This window comes from Neopsephotus bourkii, unplaced genomic scaffold (genome assembly GCF_033783945.1).
Source record: "Neopsephotus bourkii isolate Nb327-2 ecotype Australia unplaced genomic scaffold, CSIRO-AGI_Nbou_v1 NB_168, whole genome shotgun sequence".
Lineage (NCBI taxonomy): Eukaryota > Metazoa > Chordata > Aves > Psittaciformes > Psittacidae > Neopsephotus > Neopsephotus bourkii.
In genome coordinates, this window is record NW_026900684.1 from 581,747 (window position 1) to 595,613 (window position 13,867).

The window sequence follows — 13,867 nt, forward strand, 5'->3', positions numbered from 1 at the left end:
TCACTAAGGTTGTGGGCAGGGGTGTGGGCACCCCTGAGCCTTAGCTCTCCAGTGGAAGTTATTCATACCAAGGTTCTTTCTTAGCATACAGTTGTCTCAGTTTGGACCTAAGTATCATGCTTGTTTCCTAAAATAAGCATTTAAAGCTAGGAGAAGAAATTTGTCCTTAGTGAGATATATACAAATCCTGGAATTTAGAGTAACTTTACTTTCCCAAAGCAGGATTACAACTGTGTTTCCAAACACTGGAGACCAAAATGAAGCAGAATAAGCCAAACCCTTCTGGTTTCTTTTCAATCCCTTTTCCACTCATCTAACTAGTATTCTCAGTATCATAGAGGACTATCCTCCCTAATTCTACGCCAACATCATTCTACTTGATTCCATTTTGCTTCACAATGGCAAAAGCACCATGTAGACCTATGGCACTAAATTAGTCTAATAATATCGTAAAGCAAAACCCCAAAACAATTTGGTGTTTTATATCTTCAGATTTTTACCTCTTCTAAATCTTTACTTCAGCACTCAATTTCATTCTAAGGTTAGATTCCTTTCTAAGTTGCATCAAGACTGTAAGAATGAAAATCTCAGTAGGGTGTTTAGATGTCATAGGCTGGAGCATAAGAATTAGAAGAGAGCATCCAACTGCTATAAGCAGTCAGAAATTAGTCCAAAGGGAAAAGACACACACATTTGCAGAGTGGCATGAGCAACCAAAGTTTCTGCAAATATACTCATGTCTGCTGTAAAAGACCCCTCACATATATTGACATGCTGAGGATGGTGGTTTCCTCTGGTCCCCTGGCCACACTGTCTCCCTGAGGGCTCCTGTTGTGTGGAGGTGAGTTTATTTGCTGTTTATAAGGAGTGGCATAAAGTAAGTTTCCCCTTAACACTATTAATAGACATAAAGCTGTTAGTGTAGTTAACAGCAGTAACCACCATACGGCTGTCTAAGGCCTTTTATAAACTATTCACTCTTTCACTTACTGATGAAAAGAATTGCACTAATTGTCAACTGTTTTCTCGACAAACTGCCTTCAGTGCCATTGCCTCGTGGTTTTCCTTGCTCGTTCTCCCCCCTCAGCAGGGACCTGGCCCCGTCCCAACGGCAGTACCTCCCGCCGCTGCCGTCGGAACCCCTTCCTCAGTCCCTCTGCCGTCCCGGTACCTACGGGGCAGCCGAGGCAGCTCCGTCCCCCCTGCGCGGGTTGCGCCTCGCCGGGGCAGTCCCTCCTGCACGGGGAGGCGGGCGGGCACACGTGGGGCGGGGAGATCCGCCGCCCTGCCTTTCCCCGCGCCGGCGAGAGGAGCCTTAACGGCGGCTGTCCCCGGCGGCGGGGAGGGCTGGCAGGGAGGGAGCGGGTGGACCCGCCGGGGCCGCAGCTGGCGATGCCTCCCCTGCTGCCGGGGGCCCCGCGCGGCCCGAGGGCAGCCTCCGCCGCGGTGCCCCGCCGAAGCCCGGTGCGGGCCGGCGGCTGCGGGGCGCGGGGGGCCGGTACCCGCCGCTAAGCCGCTACAGCGGGAAGGGAAGAGGAAAGGGGAGCGATGTCCTCGCTGGTGAAGGAGGACCTGGCGAAGAGACTGTTCGGGCCTCGGCGGCGGCGGCTACAGGAATTCATCGAGGTGGAGGGCTCGGGCGCCGGGCGCTGCTACCTGTGCGCCGCAGGTACCGGGGCGGCGGAGCAAGGGCACCCAGCGAGAACCAGCTGGTTTGCGACAGGAGGGTGCAGCGGCAGGGGTGCGGGTTGTGAGAGGATGCCCGGTCTGCTGCTACACGAGCAAGCCATTCCTATAGTTCTGATTAGGCTTTCCGCAAGAAATCATAACCATACATTAACATTGCGGAAAACATTTGTGACTTCTAGAGCTTCTGCACCATTCCTTGTCTTGGTCTAATGTCACACATATTGTCCCAGTTAGTCCAGGAACAATAAATTAGACTCGTGGTTTAAATAAATACACATCTGAATTAACAATTGGCACGAGCTGTGAGTGAAACAAGATTGCTGTGATAAACTTACTTATCTGTCTACTTAAATTTAATTTCAAATATATCTTTCAAAACGTTTTTAGAACAAAGTTTTAGAAAAGCTTATTTGTCTTTTACTTCACAACACTGAAAGATGATAAAAAAGAGAGGTGCTCTCATCCCTAAGTAGGTAGGTTGATGCAAATGCTTCTTTTCAGTCTGTTTCGTCTTCAGGTTCAAAATATATATAGATAGAAATAACCTATGTATTTGAGACATAGATTGGGTTAACATCCAATATGGGATGATGTCAACTGTATTCTGTTATCATTATCTTTCTAAAAAGTCTGAAGTCTTCAGAAAGTTTAAATTGTTTCACAGATTACTGGAAATTCCGAGCAAGCCATGTTCCCCGTGCACATGTAATTTTAATAGACTTTGTATTTTAGAGCTGTTAGAAATTGATTCCTGAATGTCTTAAAGCTTCTAAATGTACAGAAACACCAACCTGGTTCATAGTTTTTAAAACTATCTGGTAGAAATATGTTTAGTTGCATATGGTAGATAGCCATTTCGCCATTATCAAGCACCCAAAGAGGAGAAATAACATTACATACCTTTAAAAACTTTACTAAAAACTCTTACTAAGGTAGAGTAGAACAAGTCATTAAAGAAAGCTCTTACTCAGATCAACTGATTGGAAGTCCCTGAAACATGAAGGAATATTTCTATAGAGTATTAAGAGTGGGATGTCTCCAGTATCCAGTATCAAAGTCTCTTAATATATTGAGGCATAGTCAAGTAAGTGGTGACTAGAGTGGAAATTCGATTCTGAAAGATGGGTTGCATCCAGCTGCCAGCTAGCTGCTGCAGTCTGCTGTGATTCTGTAGGAGCAAAACACATTATCTAAAATCTTATCCCTGCAATGCAACCTCAGTCTATGCTTGTTGAGTTCAGATTACCATAGGCAAAATTAGAAGTCTGTGCCTTTTGAAATCTATGCTACAACAGAATCTTACTGTGGATAATTGAACAATCATATTTTTGTTCAAGATTATTTTTGTCCAAGGTTATGTCCCTTCCAAGATTATGTCCCTTCCTCTTCCCCTTAGCAAGTCCCAGTTCTTTCACGAAGACTTTCTTTAAACAGTTTTATAAACACTGGAAGCATTTAAAGTGGAAATGCAACCACATTCTGGGATTTTCACAACCCATTATTGGTGTGCCTGAGAAGAATGATAAGGTTAACATCATGTAGTCCAACAGAGACTCTGAAAAAGGTGTTCAGTCCATGAAAGACCTTAAGAAATGTTGGTGCTCTGTGAAGGCATTGCAATACCAACCCTCCCTAACAAAAGTTTTCAGAGTTTAATAGAACTGAAGCAGCTGATCTCAGCTTATGTTCTATATGAAAAAATTACATTGTCTTTAATTCTATTAACTGAGTGAAGATCAAGCAATATGTAAAATGCAGGGAAAGTCAGGAATATTTTGTTGCTGTTGTTGTTAAGAATAGTCCACCCAAGTTTCACCACTGGGAAGGACACACTCCTGGTTTCACTGCTGCTAACACATCTGTGCTCTGTCCTTCTGTCATACGATTTCTGCTGCTAGCTGAGGGGTAGAGAAGTGGCAGCATGTGGGACCTAGGGGCCCCTAGGACATCCCCTTGTATTTCCAGCAGGAGTGGGGACTCTTGGGCTTGGGCTTGCTTCCTTTTGCTTTAACTCTGAGGGAGACAACATATTCCTTCACAAGCAAGCAAACAAAATGGTAGAAACTAAAACTATGAAGAGAACTTTCTAATATTACCCTACTAGGTTTGCTTGCAAATAGAAACCATTGTAACTTCTCCACAGAAGACTACACAGTGGTGATCCTCAGGTTAAAAATCATTGAGAAGCTATGTCTGATAGGACCAGGAGAGAAAGTGACAGTGATTTGTATTTCCCAGGCGGGAAAGCTATAGGCTGAGAGAAATTATAATAAATTCATATATTTTCCACTGTTTTTATTTGCAATGGAAATAAGGCATATCTCCAGCATCTATCTTTTGTTTGTCTTTATTTAATAACAACTTTCTTATAAACAGGTAAGAGACGTTTTAACAGGAATAAGATAAAATTAGTTACGTTTCATGGTAGTTTTTAAAAAAATTCAGGAAGGATTTGGAAATAGAAGAATTTTGCTCCTGTATCTGTACCCTCATGCTGTGATGTTGAAACGATCCTGCCAGACATAGGTGACATCTTGCCCTTACTTTAAGTTATTGGATGGCTGGGGGGAAGTGGCCTGCCCTCCAGCCGTCATGCTGGATGTGCAGGAAATTGTTCAGGCTCCGGTGCTTTTCACTCTTATTATCGTGTATTACAGAAATCCAGTCTCCTACACAGTACTCAGTGTAATCAATTAATAATGGTAGTTATTGCAAATAGTGTCTTGGGGCTTTTTTTACTCTCATGTCCTGCCTAAGTCAGAAAATAGTGAATTCTGCAAAGATAACACTGGACAACTCAAAGCTTTAAGAAATGTTTTTGATGTTGTTTTTCTTAAATGGCCTACTTACATATTTTATAGGGAAATGAAAATTTTGCTTTGAAAAAGTAATGGCTTTTTCAAAAAAGTAAGAGAACTTCATCCATGGAATGAAAAGTATAGCACCAGTCATGTAAATACAGAGCTCTGGTAGCAGTTCTACAGTTTTTTGGTTGGAGTCCAGCATCCCAAAAGATTGCCCTTGAAGTAAGTAGAAGTGGATTATCCATACTGATCCAAGGCCAGAATTACGCTGTCATTGGGCTGTGAATGTGTCTTGTGTCTTGTGAATTCAGATGAAAGGCTTTGCACAGACAAAATTCTCTTTTCACAGGGACTCTTCATCAGAGACTATAGTGATAGGACAAGGAGTAATGGCTTTAAACTTAAAACAGGGGAAGTTCAGGTTAGATATGAGGAGAAGTTCTTCATTGTGAGGGCAGTGAGGCACTGGAATGGGTTGCCCAAAGAAGTGGTAAATGCTCCATCCCTGTCAGTGTTCAAGGCCAGGTTGTACAGAGCCTTGTGCAATATGATCTAGGGTGAGGCATCTCTACACATGGCAGGGAGGTTGGAATCAGATGATCTTAAGGTCCTGTCCAACCCAAGCCATTCTATGATTTATTCTATGATTTATTCTATGATTCTATGATGAACAAGGTAAATCCTGAATCTACTAAAAGCTGACAGGTTGCACAGACTGAGAAAGTGGTGGTTTTCCTACTACTTGGGCAAAATAAAACTACTAAATCCAGATTAACCCTATGCAGCGCTGTACATCATTATTTAAGTTATTATCTAAAATGTAGCATGATTGAGTCTTTTCTTACCAGAACTTTTGGGAAGTACTTGCTTGCATATCTAAACTGTTTTTTTTCTTTCAGTGACTAAAAGTGAAGAAGTAGAAATATGTATGGTTAAACACTTGCGAGTGGATCTAGAGGAGAAATATGAAATACTTGAAAAATGGTTTTTGAAAGATCTGGAGATGATTGATGGAAAAGAAGCAGACACTGTAAGTGTTATATATTATTAAATACATATAATAATGTATACTTTTCTTGTGTTGCAATTTGGGATACAATATTAAAATGCAATTAAAACACATTGTATGAAAAAGTAATGTATAAACCAAAATAAATCAAACCTTCACAGAATTTCGGCTTTATTGCCTATGAGAGGCTCCACATCACATTTACACATCACAGTGTAAATTGGAGTTAATCCCATAGATTTTAATGTGTGCTTGAAAACAAAGCTTTGCTTAATATTTTTATGAAGGTTATTATCCTGTCATTTGACTGTATGAATTGGTTATCTGTGTGAGAAAATCAACATCACAAAAGTGCACTGTTTGGCATAGCAGTGCACGAAACAGTGCCTCTTTCACATAGCTTAATCTCACAATACTTGGATCAATTAAATATTTGTATATTTGTGTGTGTAAATATGAAACTGCTTTGGCTAGATGGGGCTGATCTTACTGCTAAAAAAGTCCTCATCTCTCAGATAAAAGTGCAGAAAGGAAAAATGGGGATGCAGTAGTACATTACAGAACACCAAAAGTAGAATTAAATCCTATTTTACAAAAGATAGAAGAATACGCTGAGGAGAATATCTTACTGCATGTATGAGAAGTCATTTTAATGGTTGTCCATGCATAATAAATGTCGTCCAGGAAAAAAAATAAAATTACCTTTTTCCCTTTCAAAGTGCTTTCAAACAAGCATAAAGTAGAAGTTAGATTATATGATGCTAGTGAAAGAGAAACCAAGAGCCCCCAGGAGAGGTTTCAGAGCCTTGTTCCAAGGAGAATGACAAACTGTGGTTGTTCTTATTCTGTCCTACGCACAATATGCACATCACTCTCAAGCCTAAAACTAGGAACCTGGGAGATGGAGGAGGTGAGCTCAGCTTCAGAGTATCCCTGCATCCTGTGAGCTCTTTGTAGTTTAAGCCAAGGTTGGAGGGAAGCCAAAACTAATAATACTTCACATCCCCTCTCCAAGTTATCTTGCTTCTGGATATGTTGCCATCCCTTCCCCAGCCAAGGCAGCCAGAGTTTCCTTACCACTTGCTTGCACGAATTTACTTTAGCTTTTTTCTGAAGTGTTGTGCTAAAATATCCTTCAGAGATGAATCAGCCTCCCTCAACTGATATGATCAAAATCTGTCTCATTTCTAGTTAAAGAAAAGCATAAATGAACCTCAAACTCATAATTATGCAGTGATTAACTCTGCTATAAATATTCATAATAGTTTTTCATATCCATAGAGTTTAACAGAAGTGAGCTGCTGCTAGGATTAATTGTGCCAGAGCCAGAAAGGGCAGAGAATTACTATTTTGGCAGGAAGGGCAATCAATATTCTTCTTCTGACAGGCAGATGTTGTTATAGTCCAAGGCAAGTGCTTTTCATATAGTGTGTTTTAGGCAACATGACAAATTGGTTCATTTCAAAACAAGATTTTATAATCCAAATAAAGTGCAGCATACTGCTTGGCCAAACTCTGAAAGTTCTACTCAGGCAAAACTCCTAATGGCAAAGAATTGCAGCTAATTATAAATTGCCACTCTGAAGTTTTAAATGATCCTTTAGTATCAATAGGACAAGTAGGCAAAGTCCTTTTCAAATGGAGAAAATCAAAAGGAGAAAAAGCTCTGAAGGTAGCTGGGCAGAGAACAACAGCTGATTGCCATTCTAACACCTGTAATTTCATTCTGTCTCCATTTCTTCAGGATAATCCATATTTTGATATGCACTTCCACAAAGTCTACAACCTGGAAGCATATAGTTGTGCGTCTAAATATACCTTTGCTCGAACGCTGAACAAACTCAATGAAATTTACCTTAAGAAGGACTTGAAGATTGTGAACTTTGATGACACCTACCTAAATGATGATTCAATATGGTCATCAAACAATAGGGATTGCTTGGTACTTATGAGGATATGCTTCTATGCTTCCAACCTTTTGTGTCTCTCCCTGTGTCCTTTGTCCTAAAGATGCATTTTCTAACATTAAGGCAACTGGTTGACTTTCACTGACCAGCATTTCATAAATCATCTGATCAAAAAGATAGTAAGTGATATGCAGTATCTGCTTTATAATTTAACATATAAGTAACAATTGGAACATACTTTTTACATAAATGATTGTCCATTCATTTATATATATTAGGAGGGCCTCGCTCTGGCAAATACTTACAAATATATGAGACTTTCAACATAGAACCAGTAATTTTCATAGTCAGTGGTGATTGCTTATGTAAGTAGAAGTCAGCATTTTCTCACATGTTCATGGGGGTATAAACTATCTTTCATTAATAGCCTGAAATATTTTTAAAGCATTAGCAGCATTAACAGTTAATTTATGTTGTGGAAGTAGATACAAGAAAGCAACCAAATTAGTTCTGTATAAGAATGATGCACATTTCCATTTTCAAATGGAATATAAATGTAGATATAAATGTAAGATATAAATATAGAACTCTGTTAAAGGGATCACACCTGCATCAGTACAAGAATCAAACCCTCATTCTGATGAATTGCAGTTTTGCATTCAGGTACCATGGGACCAACTTCTCACCTGTGCACTTACATTATTTTCCCTCAACTTTAAGTACTCCCTTTGGTCTTCCCATTATTTAAGATACTGTCTTAGAAACAGAAAGGGGATTTCTTATGGAGAATTGCTTTCTTTGTCAGACCTTTTGAAACTTCTTTTCTTTTGTATCATTAACATCTTTCTTGCACTTCATTGCTTATGTATATGAACAGGCCTGGTTAAGAGAACAGAAATTGTTATGTCTCTAACTCTGAACAAAGAGTTAACAAAATACTATGTAAACAGTAGTTGTTGACTACTACAGTTACTTTGTAGACAAGTGATAGACTTTTAAAAATTCATAAAACTGAGAGTAATTTTGTCCAGCTTCTAGCTATGTGTTAGTATATTCAGTGCGCTACTTAAATGTGTGTTAGTACTTACGAGTTACATTTAACATGGGGTGGAGCCTACTGAGTGGTTTGGAATGTCTCACCCTTAACAAAAAATGAGGGCTGGACTTGTGACAGTATATCACAGTAGAAACAGGATGAATTAAAGCTGTATAGAGCAAGAGCTGAAGAGGAGCGATTTTGACAGTAAGAAGCACAAATATACTGCCAAGAGTCAGTCAGCTAAGCTAGTTGGCTGCTCTTTGCATACTCCATTAAGAAATGCCAACCCAGAAGGTCATTCAGAGAAGCTTCTGGTGAGAACATACTGCAGGAGAAAATTTGATTTCTCTTTTGGTAGCAACGAGAATAGGAAGACTAACTGTGGAGTAAACCAGCTACACACCTAAAGCTGACTGACGTAAATAGCTCCTAGGAAGTCTCAAGCTGGTTAATGTCCTTGCTCAGTACCTGCCACCTGTAAAATGGAACAGGCGCACAAGGGTACTGTGACTTGTATTTCACTGTTGTCTTCCATGTGAACTCCCTCCTTTGAAAACATTTACATAAATGGATTCAAAATAAAAATAATATCAAGTAACTGAGAATATATTTGAAAAACTGTATAAAATGTACAGCTTTTTACTTTAATTTTTAAAAGTTATCCTATTGATTGTATATAGGAAAGGCCATACCTTGATTAGCTGATCTTCAGAAACTATATGTTTATTCTAGGCATAGGTTGTAAATTACATTTGTTCTAACCCAAATCTGAGTAATCATGTATATCTTGACAATTGTGAGGGCAGTTTATGTGGGTAACACATATATTCTGGTTTTTGTAGAGACTGAAGTCTTATATTTGCCACCTAAATATTGTTAGAGAGAAGGACTGTATTTATAGTAATTGTTTATGTAATGCAGTTGCTCTTTATGGCATGTCTGTGGGATAATACAGCGCAAGTATCTGTGTTGTAACATTTGACCCGTAACTATAAGAAGTATTTGCCCAACAACGAGGTTCCACAAAACCATCTTCAATAGCAAGCATAATTTAGACTACTGTTATCTATTATACATTGTCGTGTTTGGGTGATGTACTAACTTTAGAGGTCACAATGTTTTCTCTAATGTGCTTAATAGTCACAAGGAAATAGTTTCTGTGTTGAAGAGCTTCCATCGTTCATCTTGAAATAAAAGCACAGACCTTCTAATGATAAGCACTTCAGAGCATTCTTTTGAAGTAAAGTATAGTGAATTCCTGACCAGAAATTGTATTGTATTAGAAACTGATAAGCTAAAAATGGCTGTAACGTTCAACCTTATTTAACAGACTTGCATTAGTAGTTTGTATATTTCTACTCTTGTATTGTATAAACATTAAACTGACTGTATTAAAAGATAAATAATACTGCATTTTATGTGGAATAATACACAATTAAAACCTGTTTGGCATTGATAACATAACATTTCAGACATTCTTCACTAAGTGCTTAGACTAAACAAAAGGAGAAAAAGGGACATTGTCCACGTGAATTATTTAAGTTATTATCAGAAGAAAAAACACTTTAAATGATCTTCGTGGACCTAGTCTAGAGCCTTCTTACATTTACACAGTTCTTTGTAAGATGTCACATACCAAGACACTATGTAATTGCTGACTGGTCTGATTGTGCTATGGAAAGTCTTTGTCCTGAGGTGCAGTAGACTCATTTCATACAGTGCAACAGCAGCACAGGACATGGAGAGTACTCTAAATTACAAATGGAAAAGACCTGACAGGCTAAATAGCCCATCTTTCAATTAATAAAGAATTGTTTTCTACATCACATTTCCTGACACTGGATACACAGAATGTAGTTTGAAATACAGTATATGGTGATTCATCTGCTACTCCTGAAAGACTTCTCCAAAACTGAACAGGAGAAAACTTACAGAAGGATTATCACAAATGTATTTGTAGCAATCTTATAGAAGGTTTCAACTAAATGATGGAGTGAACTGATACTTGAGATTGTGGATATAATTGGGACTTTCTTCAGAAGTCAGAAATTTTTATCAGCTGTATCTGTTCCATAGAAAAGTAAAAATAGGCATCCTTAAAATGAGGAAGAGTGATAATGAGCAAACAGAACTCTGTGCTCACTCATTTAAGAGGCAGAAAGAGACTAGTAGCTGTCATAAGAGACTGATGATGTTTGTTTTCCTAAGTGTATTTTTTTTTAAACGCTTTAACCAACATCAGAATTAAGAACATGGGGAAACTTATGACAAAAGAATTTGAGAATATTTTGTATGTAGCATCTATCAATACTGTATTTGTCTCACTCTATAAAAAATACATCAGTTTGCTGTAGCTCCATGCTAGAAAAAACATTTAACATCATTATTCAGATAAGAGATTCCCATATCCATAAAAAATACACTGGTTACATTCCATTGGAATTCATGGATTTAAGATAATTTTCACCACCTAAGACTCGTGACCTTATATTTAAACCAGGACTCTTTTCTTGTGTTTATCATTCATGGATAACCAATCTTTTCCAGCATCTTAAATTAAGCAAATACAGATCAATGCAGAATTTTAAAAACAATTTTGGAAGCGAAACAGAGCAGGGAGGCTGTTCTGGACTGTACCTGCTGATTAGTTCTCATTTTTCTCCTTCATACTTCACAGTCACACATACAGTAACCCACCTCTTCTCAGTGAAAACCTATACCACTTTTTCTGTTATTTACCTGTCATTACCTGTTCCGCAATACCTTCAGTCACTTTCAACATATAAATCTATCTTCTTCCAGTAAAGCTGAGGATTATATTGCATTATTTGTAATATATATTTTAAGAATATTTTGTCATGATTTAAAGTCACTATTGGAAGATCAAAGGCCCTTTCTAAGGAGCATCTGTGGGAAGTTGAAATAGGAGGGGAGTAAATGTCACAGTGCATCCTGGAACATGTCATCGTGTCAGTTTTAACACGTGTAAACTCATTTTAGTGTTAACAAACTACATTTTGCTTTGGGTTTTGTTTGCTTGTTTGTTTGTGTTTTTTAATTTGGTTTTGTTTTTTTTCTCTTTAGCAGAATTAACAGCTAAATACAGGAAATTAGGAGAGGTTTGAGTAATAACACAGCTTTAAGAAACCTTGTCCAATCTTTTATGGCTGCCTTGTCCAGTCTTTATAGATCTAGCCAGAGACAGTTACATTTTGTGGCTGAATTGAGAAATTACCAAACTGTAACTTCTCTTTTAACCTTGGCCCTCATAAATTATATATTGTAGAGGTATACGGCAGGTTGATTTGTAAATCAGAAAAAAGAAGTACATTGAGCAAGACTCCATTGGTCAGTTGTGTTTAATACCTTCAGCCAAGCGGAAAAAATTTACAGAAATTTTACAGAAATGAAGAAAACACGGTTTTACATGTGAAAAATCTACATTTTGGGAATGTGTAACAATTGCTTGGAAAAGACATTTTCTGTTGTTCCTTATCGGTCATGGCCCAGCTACTACATGTTATCAGCCATACCCTAAATACATGCTTATGTATTAACATGAATAAATCAAACAGTTCAAGTAACATGCAGTGATTTCAGCCTTAACTGTGCACGCAAGCACTGAAGAAATACTATATTAATTTACATTAATAACGCTAAAAATGAGTTAAAAGTATTGATGGTGTGGGGAACCTCCACCACAGCAAAGTTTGAACTGGAAGGTAGTTCCAGTTCTCACTGAATTCAGCAGTGGGTACCAGTAGCTACAGCCAGGTTTGGACATAATTTCTCCTAAATTTCATGATCGCTAGTCACAGAGTAACGATTCCCTCTGAATTACCCCTAGCATCAAAGGCTGTCAGTTTCTAAGGGTGCTTCTACTTAGGAGGAAAGCCAGAATCTGAATGTTCTTCACAGAAGTTGTATTAGTGCTGTGACCAAATCGAATTAAAGCATGTAGTCAGAGATGGACTTCACTGTCATTTGAAATCCTAAGCTACTGTCATATTATAATGTATTGCATGCATCTTGCAAGCCCCAGTATACCCACAACTCTTGTGAATATGCTTGTCACCTGGAAGATACAAGACTTAATAACAGCTCTGCCATGAGGTCAGCTGAGAACACAGATGCAAGTTGAAAGGATGTTGGTTTTGCTCTTAGAATCATAGAATGGTTAGGGTTGGAAAGGACCTTAAGATCATCCAGTTCCAACCCCCCTGCCATGGACAGGGACACCTCACACTGAACCGTATCACCCAAGGCCTCCTCCAACCTGGCCTTGAACACGGCCAGGGATGGAGCATTCACAACTTCCTTGGGCAGCCCATTCCAGTGTCTCATCACCCTTACAGTAAAGATCTTCCTTATATCCAGTCTAAATTTCCCGTTTAAGTTTTAACCCATTACTCCTTGTCCTGTTGCTACAGTCCCTAATGAAGAGTCCCTCCCCAGCATCCCTATAGGTCCCCTTCAGATACTGGAAGGCTGCTATGAGGTCTCCACGCAGCCTTCTCTTCTCCAGGCTGAACAGCCCCAACTTTCTCAGCCTGTCTTCATACGGGCAGCGCCCACCCTGGAGTCGGGCAGGCGCCGCCTCAGGAAGGCACGCTCAGAGGGAGGGGAAAGAAGCAGGATCACCCTTCGCTGCACTGCCTAACAACCTCCGCGGTGCTTTCACCACCGCAGAAGCTCGGGGGTTCTCGGTGTTACCGTTCCAGCCCAACCCCATCGCACGCTTTTACTGCCCAGGCCGGCTCGGCACCGCTTTCAGGGCTCATAGCGCAAAGCCCGGTCTAAGGCTTTGCAGCACCCCCAACCCCGAGCCGCTGCCCTGCGCCTTCACACCACGGGGCCCCGCCTCGCGTTACGCTCATCCTCTCCCAAGAGGGCGCTGCGGGAGCTCGATGGGCTTCCTAGCCTGCAGTCTCGCTGCTGGCGTCACGTGAGCGGAAGCGGCAGTTGTGGGCAGCTTTAAGTGCTGGGTGTTCGCAGCTGGAGCCGCTGCTGTTTCCCGTCCGGCCCTGGCCCCTAGCTGAGAGTGAGGTGCCCCCGGCAGCCTCTGCCCCGCCTGTGGCGGCTTGCCGCGGGGCTCGGTTGGACGCACTTTGCTGCGCGGCTCCCCGTGTCGGGGCCGCCGGGCTCGGCGTGGAGCAGTGGCCGCCGCTGCGTCCCGCCGGTGGCAGCGCGGAGCCTTGTCTCTGGGGCGGTTGCTGTGGGACTCGGAGGCCGTGAAGCTGCTGTCGGACGGGCCCGTGGGAGGCGGCCGGTGCTATAAGTAACTCTTAATGAGTTTTCCTCTTAAATGGGTAATCTTTTGGCTGATTGATTTCCGGGGATGTTACAGGCAGTCTGTGCTCTCATGCTGTAAGCCGGCAGGATGCAGGAATCGCATGTTTTCCTGTTTACACGCTTAGCG

The 13,867-nt window shown here is 40.5% G+C and overlaps 2 protein-coding genes across 10 annotated transcripts in view; both read left to right on the forward strand.

Annotated features, from left to right (window-relative positions):
- The first annotated feature begins 1,306 nt into the window (after nt 1-1,306).
- EXOC1L (exocyst complex component 1 like) lies at nt 1,307-10,131 on the forward strand. Its single transcript, XM_061370518.1, has 3 exons — nt 1,307-1,669; nt 5,393-5,523; nt 7,247-10,131. The coding sequence occupies exons 1-3, from the start codon at nt 1,549-1,551 to the stop codon at nt 7,508-7,510; spliced, it is 516 nt and encodes a 171-aa protein (XP_061226502.1). The 5' UTR covers nt 1,307-1,548; the 3' UTR covers nt 7,511-10,131.
- A 3,427-nt stretch (nt 10,132-13,558) lies between these two features.
- Nucleotides 13,559-13,867, forward strand: part of EXOC1 (exocyst complex component 1) — a 32,957-nt gene continuing 32,648 nt past the window's right edge. For 7 of the 9 annotated variants that reach the window (XM_061370576.1, XM_061370596.1, XM_061370605.1 and 4 more), the window contains exon 1: nt 13,560-13,726. The gene's annotated coding sequence lies outside the window, so the exon portion shown is untranslated. Of the gene's footprint in view, nt 13,758-13,867 lie in introns of all 9 variants that reach the window. The other 2 variants (XM_061370631.1, XM_061370583.1) reach the window with 2 other exon arrangements.